Consider the following 26026-nt stretch of genomic DNA (forward strand, 5'->3'; position numbering starts at 1 on the left):
CTGGGTTAACACTAAGTTACTGTGTGATTCCTGGGACATATAGCGCTGTGGTGTGTGCTGGCATACTCTCTCTCTGTCTCTCCAAAAGGCCTTGTGGGGGAACTGTCTTCAAATAGAGCATCCCCTGTGTGTGTGGTGTGTCGGTACGCTTGTGTCGGCATGTTTGACGAGGAAGGCTATGTAGAAACAGAGCGGGAGCAAATGAATGTGGGGTCGCCGCCGACACCCGATTGGATGGATATTTGGAAGGTTTTAAATGATAATGTTACTTGCTTGCATAAAAGGTTGGATAAAGCTGAAGCCTTGGGACAGCCGGGGTCTGAGCCCATGCCTGATCCTATGTCGCAGAGCCCGTCAGGGTCTCAGAAGCGCCCACTATCCCAAATTGTTGACACAGATATCGACACAGATTCTGACTCCAGTGTCGATGGCGATGATGCAAAGTTACAGCCTAAAATGGCTAAAGCAATCCGTTACATGATTATAGCAATGAAAGATGTGTTGCACATCACAGAGGAAACCCCAGTCCCTGACAAGAGGGTTTATATGTATGGGGAGAAAAGGCAGGAGGTGACCTTTCCCCCGTCACATGAGTTAATTGAATTATGTGAAAAGGCTTGGGAATCTCTAGATAGAAAACTGCAGAATTCCAAACGGATGCTTATGGCGTATCCTTTCCCGCCAACGGACAGGTTACGCTGGGAATCCTCCCCTAGGGTAGACAAAGCTTTAACACGCTTATCCAAGAGGGTAGCCCTGCCGTCACAGGATACAGCCACCCTAAAAGATGCTGCGGATAGAAAGCAGGAGGGTATCCTGAAGTCCGTTTATACACATTCAGGTACCTTACTAAGGCCGGCAATTGCGTAGGCCTGGATGTGTAGTGCTGTAGCAGAATGGACAGACACCTTATCTGAGGAACTTGATACCTTGGACAAGGATTCTATATTACTAACCCTGGGGCATATAAAAGACGCTGTCCTATATATGACAGATGCTCAAAGAGACATTAGCCTACTGGGCTCTAGAATAAATGCAATGTCGATTTCTGCCAGAAGGGTCCTGTGGACTCTGCAATGGACAGGTGATGCCGACTCAAAAAGGCACATGGAGGTTTTACCTTACAAGGGTGAGGAATTGTTTGGGGACGGTCTCTCGGACCTGGTCTCCACAGCTACGGCTGGAAAGTCGCATTTTTTTGCCATATGTTCCCTCACAACCTAAGAAAGCACCGTATTACCAAATGCAGTCCTTTCAATCACAAAAAGGCAAAAAAAGTCCGAGGTGCGTCCTTTCTTGCCAGAGGCAGAAGTAGAGGAAAGAAGCTGCACAATACAGCTAGTTCCCAGGAACAGAAGTCCTCCCCAGCTTCCACAAAATCCACCGCTTGACGCTGGGGCTCCACAGGTGAAGCTAGGCCCGGTGGGGGCGCGTCTCCGAAATTTCAGCCACAGGTGGGTTCACTCCCAGGTGGATCCCTGGGCTATAGAGATTGTGTCTCAGGGATACAAGCTGGAATTCGAAGAGATGCCCCCTCACCGTTACCTCAAATCGGCCCTGCCAGCTTCCCCCTTAGAGAGGGAAATAGTGTTAGCTGCAATTCACAAATTGTATCTTCAGCAAGTGGTGGTAAAAGTTCCCCTCCTTCAACAGGGAAGGGGTTACTATTCGACCATGTTTGTGGTACCGAAACCGGACGGTTCGTTCAGACCCATATTGAATTTAAAATCCCTGAACATATACCTGAAAAGGTTCAAGTTCAAGATGGAATCGCTCAGAGCGGTCATCGCAAGCCTGGAAGGGCTTTATGGTGTCTCTGGACATAAAGGATGCATACCTTCATGTCCCCATTTATCCACCTCATCAGGCGTACCTTAGATTTGTGGTACAGGATTGTCATTACCAATTCCAGACGTTGCCGTTTGGTCTCTCCACGGCACCGAGAATATTTACCAAGGTAATGGCGGAGATGATGGTGCTCCTGCGAAAGCAAGGGGTCACAATTATCCCATACTTGGACGATCTCCTCATAAAGGCGAGGTCCAGAGAGGAGTTGCTGATCAGCGTAGCACGCTCTCGGGAAGTGTTACAACAGCACGGCTGGATTCTAAATATTCCAAAGTCGTAGTTGATTCCTACGACTCGTCTGCCCTTCCTGGGCATGATTCTGGACACATACCAGAAGAGGGTTTATCTCCCGATGGAGAAGGCTCAAGAGCTCATGACACTGGTCAGAGACCTATTAAAACCAAAACAGGTGTCGGTGCATCACTGCGCGCTAGTCCTGGGAAAGATGGTGGCATCATACGAAGCCATTCCCTTCGGCAGGTTCCATGCGAGGACCTTTCAATGGGATCTGTTGGACAAGTGGTCCGGATCACATCTACAGATGCATCTGCTGATCACCCTATCCCCAGGGCCAGGGTGTGTCTCCTGTGGTGGCTGCAGAGTGCTCACCTTCTCGAGGGCCGCAGATTCGGCATTCAGGACTGGGTCCTGGTGACCACGGATGCAAGCCTCCGAGGGTGGGGGGCAGTCACACAGGGAAGAAATTTCCAAGGTCTGTGGTCAAGTCAGGAGACTTGCCTTCACATCAATATCCTGGAACTAAGGGCCATATACAACGCCCTACGTCAAGCGGAGACCCTGCTTCGCGACCAACCGGTTCTGATTCAGTCAGACAACATCACCGCAGTGGCTCATGTAAACCGCCAAGGCGGCACAAGGAGCAGGGTGGCAATGGCGGAAGCCACCAGAATTCTTCGCTGGGCGGAGAATCGCGTAAGAGTACTGTCAGCAGTGTTCATTCCGGGAGTGGACAACTGGGAGGCAGACTTCCTCAGCAGGCACGACCTCCACCCGGGAGAGTGGGGACTTCATCACGAAGTCTTCACGCAGATTGCAAGTCGGTGGGAACTGCCACAGGTGGACATGATGGCATCCCGCCTCAACAAAAAGCTACAGAGGTATTGCGCCAGGTCAAGAGACCCTCAGGCGATAGCTGTAGACGCACTAGTGACACCGTGGGTGTTCCAGTCAGTTTATGTATTTCCTCCTCTTCCTCTCATACCCAAGGTGCTGAGAATCATAAGAAAAAGAGGAGTGAGAACAATACTCATTGTTCCGGATTGGCCAAGAAGGACTTGGTATCCAGATCTGCAAGAAATGCTCACAGAGGACCCATGGCCTCTGCCTCTAAGACAGGACTTGTTGCAACAGGGTCCCTGTCTGTTCCAAGACTTACCGCGGCTGCGTTTGAAGGCATGGCGGTTGAACGCCAGATCCTAGCAGAAAAAGGCATTCCGGATGAGGTTATTCCTACGCTGATAAAGGCTAGGAAGGACGTGACGGCTAAACATTATCACCGTATATGGCGAAAATATGTTGCTTGGTGTGAGGCCAGGAATGCCCCTACGGAGGAATTCCAGCTGGGCCGTTTCCTTCACTTCCTACTGTCGGGAGTGACTTTGGGCCTGAAATTGGGTTCCATTAAGGTCCAGATTTCGGCCCTATCCATTTTCTTTCAAAAGGAACTGGTTTCTCTTCCTGAAGTTCAGACGTTTGTAAAGGGAGTGCTGCATATTCAGCCCCCTTTTGTGCCTCCAGTGGCACCTTGGGATCTTAACGTGGTGTTGAGTTTCCTGAAGTCACACTGGTTTGAGCCACTCAAAACGGTGGAGTTAAAATATCTCACGTGGAAGGTGGTCATGCTATTAGCCTTGGCTTCGGCTAGGCGGGTGTCAGAATTAGCGGCTTTGTCACATAAAAGCCCCTACCTGGTTTTCCATATGGACAGGGCAGAATTGCGGACCCGTCCACAGTTTCTGCCAAAAGTGGTGTCATCTTTTCATATGAACCAACCTATTGTGGTGCCTGTGGCTACGAGTGACTTGGAAGATTCCGAGTTACTAGATGTGGTCAGGGCTTTGAAGGTTTATGTAGCCAGAACGGCTAGAGTCAGGAAAACTGACTCGCTGTTTATCCTGTATGCATCCAACAAGCTGGGTGCTCCTGCTTCAAAGCAAACTATTGCTCGCTGGATCTGTAACATGATTCAGCATGCTCATTCTGCGGCTGGATTGCCGCTTCCAAAATCAGTAAAAAGCCCACTCCACAAGGAAGGTGGGCTCTTCTTGGGCGGCTGCCCGAGGGGTCTCGGCATTGCAGCTTTGCCGAGCGGCTACTTGGTCAGGTTCAAACACTTTTGCAAAGTTCTACAAGTTTGATACCCTGGCTGAGGAGGACCTTGTGTTTGCTAATTCGGTGCTGCAGAGTCATCCGCACTCTCCCGCCCGTTTGGGAGCTTTGGTATAATCCCCATGGTCCTTACGGAGTCCCCAGCATCCACTAGGACGTTAGAGAAAATAAGATTTTATTTACCAGTAAATCTATTTCTCGTAGTTCGTAGTGGATGCTGGGCGCCCGTCCCAAGTGCGGACTTCTTCTGCAATACTTGTATATAGTTATTGCTTAAATAAGGGTTATGTTTGGTTGCATCAGGGTTGATCTGATGCTCCGTTGTTGTTCATGCTGTTAACTGGGTAAATTTATCTCGAGTGATACGGTGTGACTGGTATGAGTCTTGCCCTGGATTCCAAAATCCTTTCCTTGTACTGTCAGCTCTTCCGGGCACAGTTTCTCTAACTGAGGTCTGGAGGAGGGCCATAAAGGGAGGAGCCAGTGCACACCAGTAGTACTAAATCTTTCTTAAAGTGCCCTGTCTCCTGCGGAGCCCGTCTATTCCCCATGGTCCTTACTGAGTCCCCAGCATCCACTACGGACTACGAGAAATAGATTTACCGGTAAGTAAAATCTTATTTCTCTAACGTCCTAGTAGATGCTGGGGACACCGTAAGGACCATGGGGAATAGACGGGCTCCGCAGGAGACTGGGCACTCTAAGAAAGATTTAGTACTACTGGTGTGCACTGGCTCCTCCCTCTATGCCCCTCCTCCAGACCTCAGTTAGAATCTGTGCCCGGACAGAGCTGGGTGCATTTTAGTGAGCTCTCCTGAGCTTGCTAATAAGAAAGTATTTTATTTAGGTTTTTTATTTTCAGAGAGCTTCTGCTGGCAACAGACTCTCTGCTACGTGGGACTGAGGGGAGAGAAGCAAACCTTCTAACTGCGGCTAGGTTGCGCTTCTTAGGCTACTGGACACCATTAGCTCCAGAGGGATCGAACACAGGACCTGACCTTGACGTCCGTTCCCGGAGCCGCGCCGCCGTCCCCCTCGCAGAGCCAGAAGACAGAAGCCAGTGTCAGGAGCAAGAAGACTTCGAAATCGGCGGCAGAAGACTCCAGTCTTCATATGAGGTAGCGCACAGCACTGCAGCTGTGCGCCATTGCTCCCACACTAAGCCCGCATACTCAGGTCACTGTAGGGTGCAGGGCGCAGCGGGGGGGGGGGGGGGGGGGGTGGCCTGGGCAGCAATTGGAGACCTCTTGGCAAAAGTAGGCATATATACAGTTGGGCACTGTATATATGCATGGGCCCCCGCCAAATTTTTACACAGAAACGCGGGACAGAAGCCCGCCGCTGAGGGGGCGGGGCCTTCTTCCTCAGCACTCACCAGTGCCATTTTCTCTCCACAGCTCCGCTGAGAGGAAGCTCCCCAGGCTCTCCCCTGCAGACTCACGGTGGAAAGGGTAAAAAGAGAGGGGGGGGGGGCACATAAATTTAGTGCATGTAATATATATACAGCAGCTACTGGGTAAACACTAAGTTACTGTGTGATTCCTTGGTCATATAGTGCTGGGGTGTGTGCTGGCATACTCTCTGTCTCTCCAAAAGGCCTTGTGGGGGTCCTGTCCTCATATAGAGCATCCCCTGTGTGTGTGGTGTGTCGGTACGCATGTGTCGACATGTTTGACGAAGAGGGCTATGTGGAGGCAGAGCAAGTGCAGATGAATGAGGTGTCTCCGCCGACGGCGCCGACACCTGATTGGACGGATATGTGGAAGGTGTTAAATGATAATGTAAACTCCTTACATAAAAGGTTGGATAAAGCTGATGCCTTGGGACAGTCGGGGTCTCAGCCCATGCCTGATCCTACAGTGCAGAGGCCGTCAGGGTCTCAGAAGCGCCCACTATCCAAAATGGTTGACACAGATATCGACACGGATTCTGACTCCAGTGTCGATGACGATGATGCAAAATTGCAGCCTAAAATGGCTAAAGCCATCCGCTACATGATTATAGCAATGAAGGATGTATTGCACATATCAGAGGATAAACCCTGTCCCTGACAAAAGGGTGTATATGTATGGGGAGAAAAAGCAAGAGGGGACTTTTCCCCCTTCACATGAGTTAAATGAATTATTTGAAAAAGCGTGGGATTCCCCCGATAAGAAAGTGCTGATTTCCAAAAGGTTACTTATGGCGTACCCTTTCCCGCCAACGGACAGGATGCGCTGGGAATCCTCCCCTAGGGTAGATAAAGCCCTGACACGCTTATCTAAAAAGGTGGCCCTGCCGTCACAGGATACGGCCGCCCTAAAGGATCCTGCAGATAGGAAGCAGGAAAGTATCCTGAAGTCTGTTTATACACACTCAGGTACTATACTGAGGCCGGCAATTGGATCGGCCTGGATGTGTAGTGCTGTAGCAGCATGGACAGATAATCTGTCTGAGGTAATGGATACCTTAGACAAGGATACCATTTTACTGACCCTGGGGCATATAAAATACGCTGTCCTATATATGAGGGATGCCCAGAGGGATATTTGCCTACTGGGCTCTAGAATAAATGCAATGTCAATTTGCCAGAAGGGTCCTGTGGACTCGGCAATGGACAGGTGATGCCAACTCCAAAAAGCACATGGAGGTGTTACCTTACAAGGGTGAGGAATTGTTTGGGGACGGTCTCTCGGACCTAGTTTCCACAGCTACGGCTGGGAAGTCAAACTTTTTGCCATATATTCCCTCACAGCCTAAGAAAGCACCGTATTACCAAATGCAGTCCTTTCGATCACAGAGAAGCAAGAAGGTCAGAGGTGCGTCCTTTTTTGCCAGAGGCAGGGGTAGAGGAAAGAAGCTGCACCATACAGCTAGTTTCCAGGAACAGAAGTCCTCCCCGGCTTCCACTAAATCCACCGCATGACGCTGGGGCTTCACAGGAGCCAGGAGCGGTGGGGGCGGGTCTCCGAAATTTCAGCCACCAGTGGGTTCACTCACAGGTGGATCCCTGGGCTATACAGATTGTGTCTCAGGGATACAAGCTGGAATTCGAAGTGATGCCCCCTCACCGTTACCTCAAATCGGCCCTGCCAGCTTCCCCCATAGAAAGGGAAGTAGTGTTAGCGGCAATTCACAAGTTATATCTCCAGCAGGTGGTGGTAAAGGTTCCCCTCCTTCAACAAGGAAGAAGATACTATTCCACAATGTTTGTGGTACCGAAACCGGACTGTTCGGTCAGACCCATATTGAATTTAAAATCCCTGAACATTTATCTGAAAAGATTGAAGTTCAAAATGGAATCGCTCAGAGCGGTCATTGCAAGCCTGGAAGAGGGGGATTTTATGGTGTCTCTGGACATCAAGGATGCTTACTTGCATGTCCCCATTTATCCACCTCATCAGGAGTACCTCAGATTTGTGGTACAGGACTGTCATTACCAATTCCAGACGTTGCCGTTTGGGCTCTCCACGGCACCGAGAATATTTACCAAGGTAATGGCGGAAATGATGGTGCTCCTTCGAAAGCAAGGAGTCACAATTATCCCATACTTGGACGATCTCCTCATAAAGGCGAGGTCCAGAGAGCAGTTGCTAATCAGCGTAGCACACTCTCAGGAAGTGTTGCAACAGCACGGCTGGATTCTGAATATTCCAAAGTCGCAGCTGATTCCTACTACGCGTCTGCCTTTTCTGGGCATGATTCTGGACACTGACCAGAAGAAGGTGTTTCTCCCGGCGGAGAAGGCTCAAGAGCTCGTGACTCTACTCAGAGACCTCTTGAAACCGAAACAGGTGTCGGTGCATCGCTGCACGCGAGTCCTGGGAAAGATGGTGGCATCATACGAAGCCATTCCCTTCGGCAGGTTCCATGCGAGGATCTTTCAGTGGGATCTGTTGGACAAGTGGTCCGGATCGCATCTTCAGATGCATCGGCTGATCACCCTATCCCCCAGGGCCAGGGTGTCTCTTCTGTGGTGGCTGCAGAGTGCTCACCTTCTCGAGGGCCGCAGGTTCGGCATACAGGACTGGGTCCTGGTGACCACGGATGCGAGCCTCCGAGGATGGGGGGCAGTCACTCAGGGAAGAAACTTCCAAGGGTTGTGGACAAGTCAGGAGGCTTGTCTGCACATAAATATCCTGGAACCTAAGGGCCATATACAACGCCCTGAGTCAAGCGGAGCCTCTACTTCGCAACCAACCGGTGCTGATTCAGTCAGACAACATCACCGCAGTGGCTCATGTAAACCGCCAGGGCGGCACAAGAAGCAGAGTGGCGATGGCAGAAGCCACCAGGATTCTTCGTTGGGCGGAGAATCACGTAAGCGCACTGTCAGCAGTGTTCATTCCGGGAGTGGACAACTGGGAAGCAGACTTCCTCAGCAGGCACGACCTCCACCCGGGAGAGTGGGGACTTCATCACGAAGTCTTCACTCAGATTACAAATCGATGGGAACTGCCACAGGTGGACATGATGGCGTCCCGTCTTAACAAAAAGCTACAAAGGTATTGCGCCAGGTCAAGAGACCCTCAGGCGATAGCTGTGGACGCCCTGGTAACACCGTGGGTGTTCCAGTCGGTCTATGTGTTTCCTCCTCTTCCTCTCATACCCAAGGTGCTGAGAATCGTAAGAAAAAGAGGAGTGAGAACAATACTCATTGTTCCGGATTGGCCAAGAAGGACTTGGTACCCGGAACTGCAAGAAATGCTCACAGAGGACCCATGGCCTCTGCCTCTCAGACAAGACCTGTTGCAACAGGGGCCCTGTCTGTTCCAAGACTTACCGCGGCTGCGTTTGACGGCATGGCGGTTGAACGCAGGATCCTAGCGAAAAAAGGCATTCCGGATGAAGTTATTCCTACGCTGATAAAGGCTAGGAAGGACGTGACAGCAAAACACTATCAGCGTATATGGCGAAAATATGTTGCCTGGTGTGAGGCCAGGAAGGCCCCTACAGAGGAATTCCAGCTGGGCCGGTTCCTGCACTTCCTACAGTCTGGAGTGACTATGGGCCTGAAGTTGGGGTCCATAAAGGTCCAGATTTCGGCCCTATCCATTTTCTTTCAAAAGGAACTGGCTACTCTTCCTGAAGTTCAGACGTTTGTTAAGGGAGTGCTGCATATTCAGCCCCTTTTGTGCCACCAGTGGCACCTTGGGATCTCAATGTGGTGTTGGGTTTCCTGAAATCCCACTGGTTTGAGCCACTTAAGACCGTGGAGCTAAAATATCTCACGTGGAAGGTGGTCATGCTATTGGCCTTAGCTTCGGCTAGGCGTGTGTCAGAATTGGCGGCTTTGTCATGTAAAAGCCCCTATCTGGTTTTCCATATGGACAGGGCAGAATTACGGACTCGTCCGCAATTTCTGCCGAAGGTGGTGTCATCTTTTCATTTGAACCAACCTATTGTGGTGCCTGCGGGTACTCGTGACTTGGAGGATTCCAAGTTGCTTGATGTAGTCAGGGCTTTGAAGATCTATGTAGCCAGGACGGCTGAAGTCAGGAAGACTGACTCACTGTTTATCCTGTATGCATCCAACAAGCTGGGTGCTCCTGCTTCAAAGCAAACTATTGCTCGCTGGATCTGTAGCACGATTCAGCAGGCTCATTCTGCGGCTGGATTGCCGCATCCAAAATCAGTGCAAGCCCATTCCACAAGGAAAGTGGGCTCTTCTTGGGCGGCTGCCCGAGGGTACTCGGCATTACAGCTTTGCCGAGCAGCTACTTGGTCGGGTTCAAACACATTTGCTAAGTTCTACAAATTTGATACCCTGGCTGAGGAGGACCTTGTGTTTGCCCATTCGGTGCTGCAGAGTCATCCGCACTCTCCCGCCCGTTTGGGAGCTTTGGTATAATCCCCATGGTCCTTACGGAGTCCCCAGCATCCACTAGGACGTTAGAGAAAATAAGATTTTACTCACCGGTAAATCTATTTCTCTAACGTCCTAAGTGGATGCTGGGGACTCCGTAAGGACCATGGGGAATAGCGGCTCCGCAGGAGACTGGGCACAAAAGTAAAGCTTTAGAACTACCTGGTGTGCACTGGCTCCTCCCCCTATGACCCTCCTCCAAGCCTCAGTTAGATTTTTGTGCCCGAAAGAGAAGGGTGCACACTAGGTGGCTCTCCTGAGCTGCTTAGTGAAAAGTTTAGTTTTAGGTTTTTTATGTTCAGTGAGACCTGCTGGCAACAGGCTCACTGCATCGAGGGATTAAGGGGAGAAGAAGCAAACTCACCTGCGTGCAGAGTGGATTGGGCTTCTTAGGCTACTGGACATTAGCTCCAGAGGGATCGATCACAGGCCCAGCCATGGATAGGTCCCAGAGCCGCGCCGCCGGCCCCCTTACAGAGCCAGAAGACAGAAGAGGTCCGGAAAATCGGCGGCAGAAGACGTCCTGTCTTCAACAAGGTAGCGCACAGCACTGCAGCTGTGCGCCATTGCTCTCAGCACACTTCACACTCCGGTCACTGAGGGTGCAGGGCGCTGGGGGGGGCGCCCTGAGCAGCAATAAAAACACCTTGGATGGCAAAAAAATGCATCACATATAGCTCCTGGGCTATATGGATGAATTTAACCCCTGCCAAAATACACAAAAAAACTGGAGATAAGGCCACCGAGAAGGGGGCGGAGCCTATCTCCTCAGCACACTGGCGCCATTTTCCCTCACAGCTCCGTTGGAGGGAAGCTCCCTGGCTCTCCCCTGCAGTCACTACACTACAGAAAGGGTTAAAAAAGAGAGGGGGGCACTAATTACGCGCAGTATTAAAAATTACAGCAGCTATAAGGGGAAAAACACTTATATAAGGTTATCCCTGTATATATATAGCGCTCTGGTGTGTGCTGGCAAACTCTCCCTCTGTCTCCCCAAAGGGCTAGTGGGGTCCTGTCCTCTATCAGAGCATTCCCTGTGTGTGTGCTGTGTGTCGGTACGTTTGTGTCGACATGTATGAGGAGAAAAATGATGTGGAGACGGAGCAGATTGCCTATAATAGTGATGTCACCCCCTAGGGGGTCGACACCTGAGTGGATGAACTGTTGGAAGGAATTACGTAACAGTGTCAGCTCTGTATAAAAGACAGTGGTTGACATGAGACAGCCGGCTACTCCGCTTGTGCCTGTCCAGACGTCTCATAGGCCGTCAGGGGCTCTAAAGCGCCCGTTACCTCAGATGGCAGATATAGACGCCGACACGGATACTGACTCCAGTGTCGACGGTGAAGAGACAAATGTGACTTCCAGTAGGGCCACACGTTACATGATTGAGGCAATGAAAAATGTTTTACACATTTCTGATAATACGAGTACCACCAAAAAGGGGTATTATGTTCGGTGAGGAAAAACTACCTGTAGTTTTCCTGAATCTGAGAAATTAAATGAGGTGTGTGATGATGCGTGGGTTTCCCCCGATAACAACTGATAATTTCTAAAATGTTATTGGCATTATATCCTTTCCCGCCAGAGGTTAGGGTGCGTTGGGAAACACCCCCTAGGGTGGATAAAGCGCTCACACGCTTGTAAGAACAAGGGCTCTACCCTCTCCTGAGATGGCCGCCCTTAAGGATCCTGCTGATAGAAAGCAGGAGGGTATCCTAAAATGTATTTACACACATACTGGTGTTATACTGCGACCAGCAATCGCCTCAGCCTGGATGTGCAGTGCTGGGTTGGCGTGGTCGGATTCCCTGACTGAAAATATTGATACCCTAGATAGGGACAGTATATTATTGCCTATAGAGCATTTAAAAGATGCATTTCTATATATGCGTGATGCACAGCGGAATATTTGCCGACTGGCATCAAGTCTAAGTGCGTTGTCCATTTCTGCCAGTAGAGGGTTATGGACACGACAGTGGTCAGGTGAGGCGGATTCCAAAACGGCATTTGGAAGTATTGCCTTATTAAGGGGAGGAGTTATTCGGGGTCGGTCTTTTCAGACCTGGTGGCCACGGCAACAGCTGGGAAATCCACGTTTGTACCCCAGGTCGCCTCTCAACATAAGAAGACGCCGTATTATCAGGCGCAGTCTTTTCGTAGGCACGCGGGCAAAAGGTTCCTCATTTCTGCCCCGTGACAGAGGGAGAGGAAATAGGCTGCAGAAATCAGCCAGTTCCCAGGAACAGAAACCCTCTCCCGCCTCTGCCAAGCCCTCAGTATGACGCTGGGGCTTTACAAGCAGAATCAGGCACGGTGGGGGCCCGTCTCAATGAATTTCAGCGCGCAGTGGGCTCACTCGCAAGTAGACCCCTGGATCCTTCAGGTGATATCTCAGGGGTACAAATTGGAATTCGAGACGTCTCCCCCTCGCCGTTTCCTAAAGTCGGCTTTAACGATGTCTCCTTCTGACAGGGAGGCAGTTTTGGAAGCCATTCACAAGCTGTATTCCCAGCAGGTGATAATCAAGGTATCCCTCCTGCAACAGGGAACGGGGTATTATTCCACACTGTTGTGGTACCGAAGCCGGACGGCTCGGTGAGACCGATTCTAAATCTAAAATCTTGAACACTTACATACGGAGGTTCAAATTCAAGATTGAGTCACTCAGAGCAGTGATTGCGAACCTGGAAGAAGGGGACTACATGATGTCTCGGGACATCAAGGATGCTTACCTTCATGTTAAAATTTACCCTTCTCACCAAGGGTACCTCAGGTTTATGGTACAGAACTGTCACTATCGGTTTCAGACGCTGCCGTATGGATGGTCCACGGCACCCCGGGTCTTTACCAAGGTAATGGCCGAAATGATGATACTCCTTCGAAGGAAGGGAATTTTAGTTATCCCTTACTTGGGCGATTCCCTGATAAGGGTAAGATCCAGGGAACAGTTGGAGGTCGGTGTAGCACTATCTCAGGTAGTGTTGCGGCAGCACGATTGGATTCTCAATATTCCAAAATCGCAGCTGATTCCGACGACTCGTCTTCTGTTCTTAGGGATGATCCTGGACACAGTCCAGAAAAAGGTGTTTCTCCCGGAGGAGAAAGTCAGGGAGTTATCCGAGCTAGTCGGGAACCTCCTATAACCGAGCCAAGTCTCAGTACATCAGTGAAATGGTTCTGGGAAAAATGGTGGCTTCCTACGAAGCAATCCCATTCGGCAGATTCCACGCAAGAACTTTCCAGTGGGACCTGCTGGACAAATGGTCCGGGTCGCATCTTCAGATGCATCAGCGTATAACCCTTTCACCAAGCACAAGGGTGTCTCTCCTGTGATGGTTGCAGAGTGCTCATCTTCTAGAGGGCCGCACATTCAGGACTGGGTCCTGGTGACCACGGATGCCAGCCTGCGAGGCTGGGGAGCAGTCACACAGGGAAGGAATTTCCAGAGCTTATGGTCAAGCCTGGAGACATCACTTCACATAAATATCCTGAAGCTAAGGGCCATTTACAATGCTCTAAGCTCAGCAAGACCTCTGCTTCAAGGTCACTCGGAGTTGATCCATTCGGACAACATCACGGCAGTCACCCACGTAAACAGACAGGGTGACACAAGAAGCAGGAGGGCAATGGCAGAAGCTGCAACGATTCTTTGCTGGGCGGAAAATCATGTGATAGCACTGTCAGCAGTATTCATTCCGGGAGTGGACAACTGGGAAGCAGACTTCCTCAGCAGACACGACCTCCACCCGGGAGAGTGGGGACTTCACCCAGAAGTCTTCCACATGTTTATAAAACTCGACAAGTATTGCGCCAGGTCAAGGGACCCTCAGGCAATAGCTGTAGACGCTCTGGTAACACAGTGGGTGTACCAGTCAGTGTATGTGTTCCCTCCTCTGCCTCTCATACCCAAGGTACTGAGAATTATAAGATGGAGAGGAGTAAGCACTATATTCGTGGCTCCGGATTGGCCAAGAAGGACTTGGTAACCGGAACTTCAAGAGATGCTCACGGAGGATCCGGGGCCTCTACCTCTAAGAAGGGACCTGCTCCAGCAAGGACCCTGTCTGTTCCAAGACTTACCGCGGCTGCGTTTGACGGCATGGCGGTTGAACGCCGGATCCTGAAGGAGAAAGGCATTCCGAATGAAGTCATTCCTATCCTGATCAAAGCCAGGAAAGATATAACCGCAAAACATTATCACCGCATTTGGCGAAAATATGTTGCGTGGTGCGAGGCCAGTAAGGCCCCGACGGAGGAATTTTCAACTAGGTCGATTCCTACATTTCCTGCAAACAGGAGTGTCTATGGGCCTGAAATGGGGGTCCATTAAGGTTCAAGTTTCGGCCCTGTCAATTTTCTTCCAAAAAGAACTAGCTTCAGTCCCTGAAGTTCAGACGTTTGTGAAAGGAGTACTGTATATACAGCCTCCTTTTGTGCCTCCAGTGGCACATTGGGATCTAAATGTAGTTTTTGGGTTCCAAAAGTCACATTGGTTTGAACCACTTAAATATGTGGAGTTAAAATATCTCACATGGAAAGTGGTCATGCTGTTGGCCCTGGCCTGGGCCAGGTGCGTGTCAGAATTGGCGGCTTTATCCTGTAAAAGCCCTCATCTGATTTTCCATTCGGACAGGGCGGAATTGAGGACTTGTCCTCAGTTTCTCCCTAAGGTGGTTTTCAGAGTTTCACCTGAATCAACCTATTGTGGTGCCTGCGGCTACTAGGAACTTGGAGGACTCCAAGTTGCTAGACGTTGTCAGAGCCCTGGACATATAGGTTTCCAGGACGGCTGGAGTCAGAAAATCAGACTCGTTGTTTATTCTGTATGCACCCAACAAGCTGGGTGCTCCTGCTTCTAAGCAGACTATTGCTCGTTGGATTTGTAGTACAATTCAGCTTGCACATTCTGTGGCAGGCCTGCCACAGCCAAAATCTGTAAAAGCCCATTCCACAAGGAAGGTGGGCTCATCTTGGGCGGCTGCCCGAGGGGTCTCGGCTTTACAACTTTGCCGAGCAGCTACTTGGTCAGGAGCAAATACGTTTGTAAAATTCTACAAACTTGATACCCTGGCTGAGGAGGACCTGGAGTTCTCTCATTTGGTGCTGCAGAGTCATCCGCACTCTCCCGCCCGTTTGGGAGCTTTGGTATAATCCCCATGGTCCTTACGGAGTCCCCAGCATCCACTTATGACGTTAGAGAAAATAAGAATTTACTTACCGATAATTCTATTTCTTGTAGTCCGTAGTGGATGCTGGGCGCCCATCCCAAGTGCGGATTGTCTGCAATACTGGTACATAGTTATTGTTACCAAAAAATCGGGTTATTGCTGTAGTGAGCCATCTTTTCTAGAGGCTCCTCTGTTATCATGCTGTTAACTGGGTTTAGATCACAAGTTATATGGTGTGATTGGTGTGGCTGGTATGAGTCTTACCTGGGATTCAAAATCCTTCCTTATTGTGTACGCTCGTCCGGGCACAGTATCCTAACTGAGGCTTGGAGGAGGGTCATAGGGGGAGGAGCCAGTGCACACCAGGTAGTTCTAAAGCTTTACTTTTGTGCCCAGTCTCCTGCGGAGCCGCTATTCCCCATGGTCCTTACGGAGTCCCCAGCATCCACTACGGACTACGAGAAATAGAATTATCGGTAAGTAAATTCTTATTTTCTAGTAGTCCGTAGTGGATGCTGGGCGCCCGTCCCAAGTGCGGACTTTCTGCAATACGTGTATATAGTTATTGCTTAATAAAGAAAAATATACACAGAAAAGTGGGCGCTGTTTAGAAAATGAGTAATTGGATAGTGTAATTTCTATTTTATAATGTTGTTCTACTCCTCTAGCTGCCCACAATTGGGGATCTGGATATCCACCAAAACTAGAAACAACCAAAATATACACAATAATGTGGGCGCTCAGAAGAGATATATTTACAACAGCTGCTAGTTTTGTAAAATATAGATTTTATTAATATTACTCCTGAATAATTTCTAAGTCACTTAGATCTTATATGTATCACAATAAAACAATTATCCAATAATAAAACATTTAAAACATTTAGAAAGGACTATTGTCCGAGCGCTCAACACTTGCTGACAGTCCTGCAGGTAAGCTGGTGATTAGTATGATTAGTATGCATATGCCGGCTGTTAGTAATCAGTAGTGCTTATCACACAGTTTTGAGCTCAATAACAAATTAATAGAAGCAGTTCATTGCTTTATGTAGCCTGTTATACTTCACCAAGTCCGGACTGGTTAAATGGATCCGATAATATATAGCATGTGCTGCGGACAGTTCCACATCTGTATTGTGTCTGGAGATGGATCTCGCTCGTTCTTGCTGACTCACAGACAGGTCACTCGGTAGTGATTCCCCAATGCTGGGGGTTCTTTTAGAAGGTAATGATGGTTTGTACCTTCTTGTGCCACTTAGCTGTCAGGAGGAGCGGTACGGGCAGCAAGCCCTGTGCTGCAGGAGACGCTGTGTTTAGCCGCGATACGCGGCTTCCGGGTTCGGGGCTTCCGGTTGCGTTCCACCTGCGTTCCACGGTCAAAATCAGTCACCTGACGTGTTTCTCTGCCTCTTCAAGGGGCGGTTTCATCAGAGGTATGACTGACAATGTTTCTAGAGCTCTATTTATACCAGCTTCAATTTCCTCATTAGTTACCACTCAGGAGAGTTTTAACTCTTTCTTGGCTTTTATCAGCAAGTTATAACATTAAAAATAACCAGCAGTTGAACAGTACTAATCACATTTATATTGTACTCTCGGCACATTCAATCCGCTAGGTACCATTATTCTTATTTAGACAGTATATATAAAACATATATTCGAGGAGAAACGCGTCAGGTGACTGATTTTGACCGTGGAACGCAACCGGAAGCCGGAAGCCCCGAACCCGGAAGCCGCGTATCGCGGCTAAACACAGCGTCTCCTGCAGCTCAGGGCTTGCTGCCCGTACCGCTCCTCCTGACAGCTAAGTGGCACAAGAAGGTACAGACCATCATTACCTTCTAAAAGAACCCCCAGCATTGGGGAATCACTACCGAGTGACCTGTGAGTGAGTCAGCAAGAACGAGCGAGATCCATCTCCAGACACAATACAGATGTGGAACTGTCCGCAGCACATGCTATATATTATCGGATCCATTTAACCAGTCCGGACTTGGTGAAGTATAACAGGCTACATAAAGCAATGAACTGCTTCTATTAATTTGTTATTGAGCTCAAAACTGTGTGATAAGCACTACTGATTACTAACAGCCGGCATATGCATACTAATCATACTAATCACCAGCTTACCTGCAGGACTGTCGGCAAGTGTTGAGCGCTCGGACAATAGTCCTTTCTAAATGTTTTAAATGTTTTATTATTGGATAATTGTTTTATTGTGATACATATAAGATCTAAGTGACTTAGAAATTATTCAGGAGTAATACTAATAAAATCTATATTTTACAAAACCAGCAGCTGTTGTAAATATATCTCTTCTGAGCGCCCACATTATTGTGTATATTTTGCGTAATAAAGGGTTACGTTATGTTGGCATCCATTGTTGATGCTCTGTTGTTGTTCATACTGTTGACTGGGTAAGTTTATCACAAGTTATACGGTGTGATTGGTGTTGCTGGTTTGAGTCTTACCCTGGATTCCAAAATCCTTTCCTTGTAATGTCAGCTCTTCCGGGCACAGTTTCCTTAACTGAGGTCTGGAGGAGGGGCATAGAGGGAGGAGCCAGTGCACACCAGTAGTACTAAATCTTTCTTAGAGTGCCCAGTCTCCTGCGGAGCCCGTCTATTCCCCATGGTCCTTACGGAGTCCCCAGCATCCACTACGGACTACGAGAAATAGATTTACCGGTAAGTAAAATTTTATTTTCTTATACAGGTTGAGTATCCCATATCCACATATTCCGAAATACGGAATTTCTTGAGTGAGAGTGAGATAGTGAAATCTTTGTTTTCTGATGGATCAATGTGCACAAACTTTGTTTAATACACACAGTATTTAAAAATATTGTGTTGGATAACCTTCAGGCTGTGTGTATAAGGTGTAAATGAAACAAATGAATTGTGTGAATGTACACACTTTGTTTAATGCACAAAGTTATTAAAAATATTGGCTAAAATGACCTTCAGGCTGTGTGTATATGAAACATAAATGCATTCTGTGCTTATATTTAGGTCCCATCACCATGATATCTCATTATGGTATGCAATTATTCCAAAATACGGAAAAATCCGATATCCAAAATACTTCTGGTCCCAAGCATTTTGGATAAGGGATACTCAACGTGTAAATATAGAAATACAGATAAATGAAAGAATGGATTTACATTTTTCTTCTTAGGTCACTCTTGCTTGGACTAATTACATTTTTAAAACTGCAGTTTCTTTCCTTGACTGATCTGCTATATGTTGGATATGTATGCTAGTGCAAGAAGACTGGCATTCATGTAAATCTGGAGTTGACAACAGAGTATACAGTATATACATTTTTTTTTTTTTCTTGTAGGTTGTTCAAATGTCCTGCTGTACTACAAACTGGCAGCTTCAGTTAGATACAGGATGATCTGCTGCGCGGTCTGTTTCCCCGGGCAAAGCGCTTGCAGATAATAGTAGGGCTTGGCTTCCCACCGCACGCCTCTGATTCTGATCGTAGATGTATGTTTTTTTTCGCACATCTATGATCAACTCTGAATCATCCCCGTAATTCAATGGACCAGTAGGTGGAGTGCATGTGCACACTAGCTCTGCCCATTGTTGAATGCTCAAACCATGGAGACTTTGTTGCTGCTTTTGATTGGTTAGCAATGAAGGGGAATCCAGTAACTCTTTGCTTTGAACATGCATGAATCAAGACTAATTACATCTCCAATTATGTAACAATGCTTTAGAGCTCCATTCATTTCAGTGGTACTGTTATAAGTAGTGTATATTCTTAAAAATGTATCAACTGCAATACATTTTGAAATAAAAAAAAACCCCAAATGATATTTCACAAATTAGCCTAATTGTTGATTTTCACCTCCTGTTTTTTTTATTTTATTTGCTGTGATTTTACTTGTCTATTTATTAACAGTTTCTTATGTAGCACAGCAAATTCTGTTGCGCTTAACAATTTACAGCGATTTTGATCAATTTGAAAACTAGTGAAGAAACTTAAGTAGATTTCTCTTTTTCCATCAATGTTTCCTACGGTTGGTATTCAGTATGCCAGCCGCGCCGGAATCCCAACACCCGGCATACTGATAAATATTCTCTCTTGGGGGTCCACGCCCCCCCCCCTGGAGGGAGAATAAATAGCGTGGCGCACGTATCGCGCCACTGTGCCCGCTGCATGGCGAGGGCAGCATGCCTGCAAGGGGCTCATTTGCGCTCGGCCAGCTGCCGGCATGACGGCGGTCAGGATCCCGGCTCCTGTATGCTGGGTGCCGGGATCCCGACCTCCGAAATAACATACTACACCCTTTCCTACAACTGCAGTGTACATTTTATATCATGCACTTGTGTCGTTTTCCGGTATAAAGTAATGTCCCTGCCTCGGCCAGCCCTTGTTTCTGTACAGTTTCCTCTACTGGACTGATCTGTACAGAACCTTACATTTTAAAGAGAATGATGGGTATTTGCATAGCCTGATCTGTAATCTGCCACTTTTTTGCCTGTGTAGCATCTATTTTAATTAGAAAAGTGGATTTCTGCAATATATATAGTTAACAATCCTTCTATTGTCCTCCATACATTGCCTAAATTACTGTATCATATGAAACACATACATAAGATTTTAAAATGCTAAGAATCGTTGCATCCATTCGCCAGGACTCTACACCTCTGCCACAATGTGTATCTAAACACGCAGGTAAAGTACATCTATATAGAGAAAAGAAATTGCAGATGCACACTGTATGCACTTTATGTAGTAGGCGAGTATGTGTTTTTGGCCAAACAGGTGCTAAGAACCTGATTTATACTCAAAGTTAATTTGTAGAGTTTATTATAATTGTTTTGATTACCAGTATATTTAGTGCTGAGTATGCATCTGCATGGCACTACAAGTCTCAGCGTAGTAGCACCTCTTACAGATGTCTCCCTAATTTTAAACATAATATCTATATGTAATGGAAACCTGTGCTATTGCAACATGGATATTTTACCACAATACTAATGATGCAACACTCACACTTCTAACATCTCCTAAGCAGAAAACAGCTTTGCTAATTAGTAATTGACCTACAATTTAGGGATGTGAAGTGTGGTGGTGACCTCCTTCCTTTTTTTTTTTTAATGATAAATGACACCTCATATATCAGTGCTTTGTAGGATTGAGAAGTCTGGAGGCTTAATTAATAAAAGAACATACAGCTATGCGAATATGTGAATCCATATTACATATGTATGAATGTTTCTGAATATGAATAAAATGTAAATGAATACGGTATGTATATGCAACAGCATATTCCATAGTGTTTTCAACAGTAATAAAACAAGGTTGGGTATGAACAGACAGACCAAGCAGTAAGAGGGCTCTGGTCATAAGCTTAAAATTTATAGAGCTTTTGTGGCGGTATTGTCACCCCTCCACGCGCCCGCTGGCAGCTATTTAATAGTTTTTGCAAACAGGTGCGCTAATATAATTTCATCTCGCTACACCCTGAAATGTGCTCAAACTGGAGTTTTTGGGACGTGCCCATTAAGTTAGTCTGGTTGTGGGCAGACAACCACGCCTTTCTAAGACTGGTAGGTCCTAAAAAATGCCTCACAAAGGTCCGTGCAGAGGACCAATGAGCTGTGCATAATGATGCTTTGGTTGCAATGCACTGTTAGGAGTTACCCATAAAATGGCATTGGGGAAGATACCCTGCATTATCAACCCCATTTTGACGTATAGCTGTGCCTAGTCTGCAGATGCTCTTCAGGCTGTTATCTTATATCGTTATTTCAATGCATTGTTGTAAACTATATTTGTTGACTGTTCAGTAAACAGTTTAACTTGTCCATACTGATGTCTGTGTCTTCTTTCCTTGCATTTGAAGTGATGTACCTTCATTTATTATCCAAGTTTAGGCTTGGGATTCCCATCATTAGGCTTCAGAAAAATCTACCTGAGGGGTGGGCTAGAGTGGTCACATGACTATTACCTCAGAGAGAAGATGCTCGGCCCCACCCTCTCTGCAAGGACAAACTAAGTGAAATATTTTCACTTTACATTGTTCTAGTGGTAATCGGAAGTTTTGCTCATGCACCCATCAGGTGTGGAGCGGGGGGATAAGAGAACGGGGGAGGAGTACACACACAAGCAAGATGAGGATATTTTGTTGTGTGTGTGTGTGTGTGTGTGTGTGTGTATGCATTTTTTCGTGTGTATGTATGTGCATATAATATTATAAATTATCCCCCCCCCCCCTTTTCTACAGCTATCATCACTATGCAGTGGGGTCAAAAATTATAGGTCTTATAAATAGCAGCATAAAGTGAAGGTACGACTGCTTGCTACCTCACACTGCTATTGCATCAATATTTCTGGAAAAAACCCAGACTTTGTTTTGATCATTTTATTATCTTAGTGGTATATACCCATAATCAGTTGGGCAATATGTACAAGTGAAGTTTTGCATGCATTGTCAGCATTACAATATATTACTTTAGAGCTGCTTTTAATGCTATATAAGTACCTGCAGTGTCTTTCATTGGACTTATTAGCAGAACTTGTATAGGCATAACTACTAAAACTGTTAAAAATATTTATTCTGAAGATCAGTAAAGGGTCCTCTAATCTGTTGTAAGATTATTCATGTTTTATGTTTCTCTTTACCTTGCAGGTTGCCTGCTGTATCCCTGCACAAACCATGAAACGAGCACGATTACCCAGTAGCAGTGATGAGTCGGATGACAATGCCAGTAAGTTCTTTGTAAACCTATCAAAACCCCATTATAACTTATTCAATGTATTATAAAAGACGAGGAGAATCTGGTTTGGCGAATAATTTAAAAAGTATGAATCATTTTTAAAGCTAAAACCAAGAACCGGTGGCAAACTAAAGTACATGCTAAGAAAGGAAAAAAGTCAGATCTGAGGTAATAACCAACATTGACTAAATAGGGGTTTATAACACTGATGTTTGTGCATCTTGGTTGCCAGTGTTCCTCCTCTTCCACAAAAGTGTCTGCAACCCCCATGCAAGTATGATATAATACAGTATGTATACTCCAGTTTACCACCACAGTTCCATTAGAAACTCCAATTAGCCCCCAAACCTGCAAAAGCCTTACCTTTTCCTCTAAACAGCAGTTCATTAAGCATTCTGAGACCCTCATCAGGCCTGTAAAGATGGGGATATATAATGATAATGCAACAAAGGATATCACACCGCCTAAACCAGAGGCTCTCAAACATGATCCTCAAGGCACCCAACAGTCCAGGTTTTCGGTTTTTCCATGGCTCGGCACAGATGGTTAAATCAAATTGCCTGAGGTGCTAATTAAGTCACCTGTGACCAAGCATGGATAAACTTAAATCCTGGACTGTTGGGGTGCCTTGAGGGCCGCATTTGAGAACCTTTGGCCTAGACCCAAAATACAACGTCCAAAAGAAGCATTGCCCTCCTTCTAAGCGTCATTTAATTGTGACCCATGAACAGAGCAATTGCTGGGGAAAAATCTTTGACAAAAGAAGTTTCGGGGCCCATTTATCAACGAGTTTTAGCTATTTAAAACTCATTGTGTGTTATAAATGGTCCTCTAATACCTAATAACCTAACAATGTTCCCTATCCAAAGGATCCCTAGCTGCCAAAACTATATGTGAATGCTCTAACACCCAAATAGAATGAGGGTCAAAACCAACATCTGTGCGGGACAAAACTAAAAATGGGGATATAAGTCAGATCCCAATAAAAGCAACTGCAACTAAACAATACACTGATTTGTGATCAGTGACGAGCAGGAAACTCTGTGTCTCAATTCACCAAAGAAGCATCCGTAATTAACCAACGTACATAGATATACATCAGACTTCCGCTGAACTTAACACAGACAAACCTGCTACATTATTTCTGCAGCAATACTAAGACTTATTTTTGATCCAGACCCATCCTTAAACACTGCTTGAACACCGCTCTAAACTAAACTTTGTCAAAGGTGTACAGTACCTGTGCAGCAACCCTGCTTCTCCCGAAGAGGTGCACAACTTCACATACCGCAATGACCACTAAAGTGCAGGCAGATGGCCTAATGACCACTAGCCAATTGGACCAACTTGGAATGCTGTGTTTTATACCTCAATACTTCCAGACCAACCAGGACATTCCGGAAAAGGAATCCCACGTCGTTAATTCTAAAAAAAGGGATCTATAAATAAAAAGACTGTGTTGTGCAAGTGAGGAAGCTCTTTGTATATCCTTAGAGCTGGTATTATGGTATATTATTGGTATATTATGGTATACCGCTGCACAGGATGTTGAAGGTCAGTATAATGAGATCTGCATCCCGAGCGGTGGAATGCCGGCAGGGTGGCGAGCGCAACAAAGCCCCTTGCGGGCTCGGCGAGCTACGCTCACCACAGGTTCTATTCTTCCGCTATAGGTGTTGTGGACACACCTCGCCGGTATTCCGGCATCGGTATGGTGCCCCAGTCGGGATCCTGGCGTCGGTATTGTGACAGCTGGGATCCCGACGAGCGATATGCTGACCGCATAGCGAGCTGGGCAAAGTAAGAAATGCTCATTAACCCAGTTACCCACTCTCATTAGTGTCTGCTAGGTAAGATCTTAAAATAACTGGTGCAGTTAATTTCTCCACCATCTGCCAAACAATGGAAGAGCTTTTAAACCCCCTTCAACTCAGGAGCCACAGTCTGAAAACGGTCCAATCAAATGTGAAAGTGAGTCTACACTATTCTCTATACTAGGAACAGGACAGGTAGATTGAGAGTTAAACAATGGAAAATTAATTGTACTAGCTGCCCAACCTCAGGCAAAGCGGAAGCCTCCTGCTGTTTATACTCTGTAAAAATTCTCCAGTGCTACAGTACTGTGAAAAAGTTTTAGGCAGGTGTGGAATAAGTACTGCAAAGTAAGAATGCTTTCAAAAATAGAAGTGTTAATAGTTTATTTTTATCAATTAACAAAATGTAAATTGTGTCAATATTTGCCTTCAAAAGAGCATCCATTCTTCTAGGTACATTTGCACAGTTTTTGAAGGAACTCTGCAGGGAGGTTGTTCCAAACATCTTGGAGAACTAAGCACAGATTCTGTGGATGTAGGCTTGCTTAAATCCTGTCTCTTCATGTAATCTCAGACAGACTCGATAATGTTGAGATCAGGGCTCTGTGGGGGCCATATCATCACAAGGACTCCCTTGTTCTTTACGCTGACAATAGTTCTTAATGAGATTGGCTGTATGTTTGGGGCCATTGTCTTTCTGCAGAATAAATTTGGAGCCAATCAGACACCTCTCTCATGGTATTGCATGATGGATAAGTACCTGCCTGTATTTCTCAGCATCGAAGCACAAAGAAGCAGGCAAATGAAAAGATGAAAGACACATCATGCTTGCTTCCCTTTGAAATCTGAAGTTGTCAGCAGTGCCAACAGCTCAGAGATGGCAGAAGCCAGTGGGACCCAGGTACACCCATCCTACAGTTCTGGGAAGTCTGTCCAGAAGTGGTCATTATGGAAGAATTGCGGCTAAAATGCCATACCTTTGACGTGGAAACAAGGCCAAGCGACTCAACTATGCACGAAAACATAGAACCAGGGGTGCAGAAAATAGCAGCAGGTTCTCTGGACTGAAATATTTGACTAACAAAAGGCAGTTTGTTCGCCGAAGGGCTGGAGAGCAGTACAATGATTGTTTGCAGGCAACAGTGAAGCATGGTGGAGGTTCCTTGTAAATTTTGGGGCTGCATTTCAGCAAATGAAGTTGGGGATTTGGTCAGGATTAATGGTGTTCTCAATGCTGAGAAATACAGGTAGGTACTTATCCATCATGCAGTACCATCAGGGAGGCATCTGATTGGCTCCATAGATATAACATGTGCAGAGAGAGTTAGATTTGGGTGGGTTATTTTGTTTCTGTGCAGGGTAAATACTGGCTGCTTTATTTTTACACTGCAATTTAGATTTCAATGTGAACACACCCCACCCAAATCTAACTCTCTCTGCACATGTTACATCTGCAGCCTACTTTGGGTGGTCATTCCGACCCGATCGCACGCTGCAGGTTTTTGTAGCTGTGCGATCGGGTCTCAACAGCGCATGCGTGTGGGTGGCAATGCACATGCGCGGCCAGGCAGCAACGAACAGAATGAAGAAAGCGTTCGCAGCGGCGAACGTAAGAAGATTGACAGGAAGAGGCCGGCTGTGGGTGTCAACTCACCGTTTTGAAGGAGTGTCCAGCCGAATGCAGGCGTGCCCGCCGTTTCCTGAGAGGGATACTGACGTCACCTCCAGGCCAGATCGTCGCAGCGGCTGAGTAAGTCCTGAGCTGTGCAGATACTGCACAAACTTTTATTTGTGGAGCTCTCTGCACAAACGATCGCTACCCTGCACAGCGTTTACCCCCTCCCCTGTAGGCGGCGACTACCTGGTCGCAGCAGTGCAAAAATCAGCCCAACTGCTAACAAATTTGCTGCTGCGATCAACTCTGAATTACACCCATAAAGCGGTCTCTTACAGTCTAATGCCTAAACCTAACCCCCCTCCCTCCCCATGGCAGTATGCGAGCACTTCCCACTGGAAGAGCATTCGGGATTCCAAGCAGTGGTATTTTAACGCCAGTATCCCGAGCTCCTTCGGGATTTTGTCGCTGGCCATATGCCGTTGTTTGGGACTTCTGTGTTGATATTTTGACCGCTGTGATCTTGTCCGACGCCATTTTAACGACATCCCTCTGTTGCAAGTATTGAAGAGGGCACTCTTATGTTTTACTCTTATGTTTTACTCTGCATGGAGCTGAATATTGTCCCTCTTGAACAGACTTAAACAGCCT

At 46.9% G+C, this 26026-nt stretch overlaps 1 protein-coding gene across 8 annotated transcripts in view; it reads left to right on the plus strand.

The window, feature by feature from the left end:
* Window positions 1–26026, plus strand: part of JADE1 (jade family PHD finger 1) — a 212423-nt gene that overhangs the window by 53071 nt on the left and 133326 nt on the right. For all 8 annotated transcript variants that reach the window (XM_063920341.1, XM_063920339.1, XM_063920337.1 and 5 more), the window contains exon 2: window positions 21859–21937. In XM_063920341.1, coding sequence (XP_063776411.1) covers window positions 21886–21937 — 52 coding nt within the window. In that variant the 5' untranslated portion in view covers window positions 21859–21885. The remainder of the gene's footprint in view (window positions 1–21858; window positions 21938–26026) is intronic.

This window comes from Pseudophryne corroboree, chromosome 1 (assembly GCF_028390025.1).
Source record: "Pseudophryne corroboree isolate aPseCor3 chromosome 1, aPseCor3.hap2, whole genome shotgun sequence".
Lineage (NCBI taxonomy): Eukaryota > Metazoa > Chordata > Amphibia > Anura > Myobatrachidae > Pseudophryne > Pseudophryne corroboree.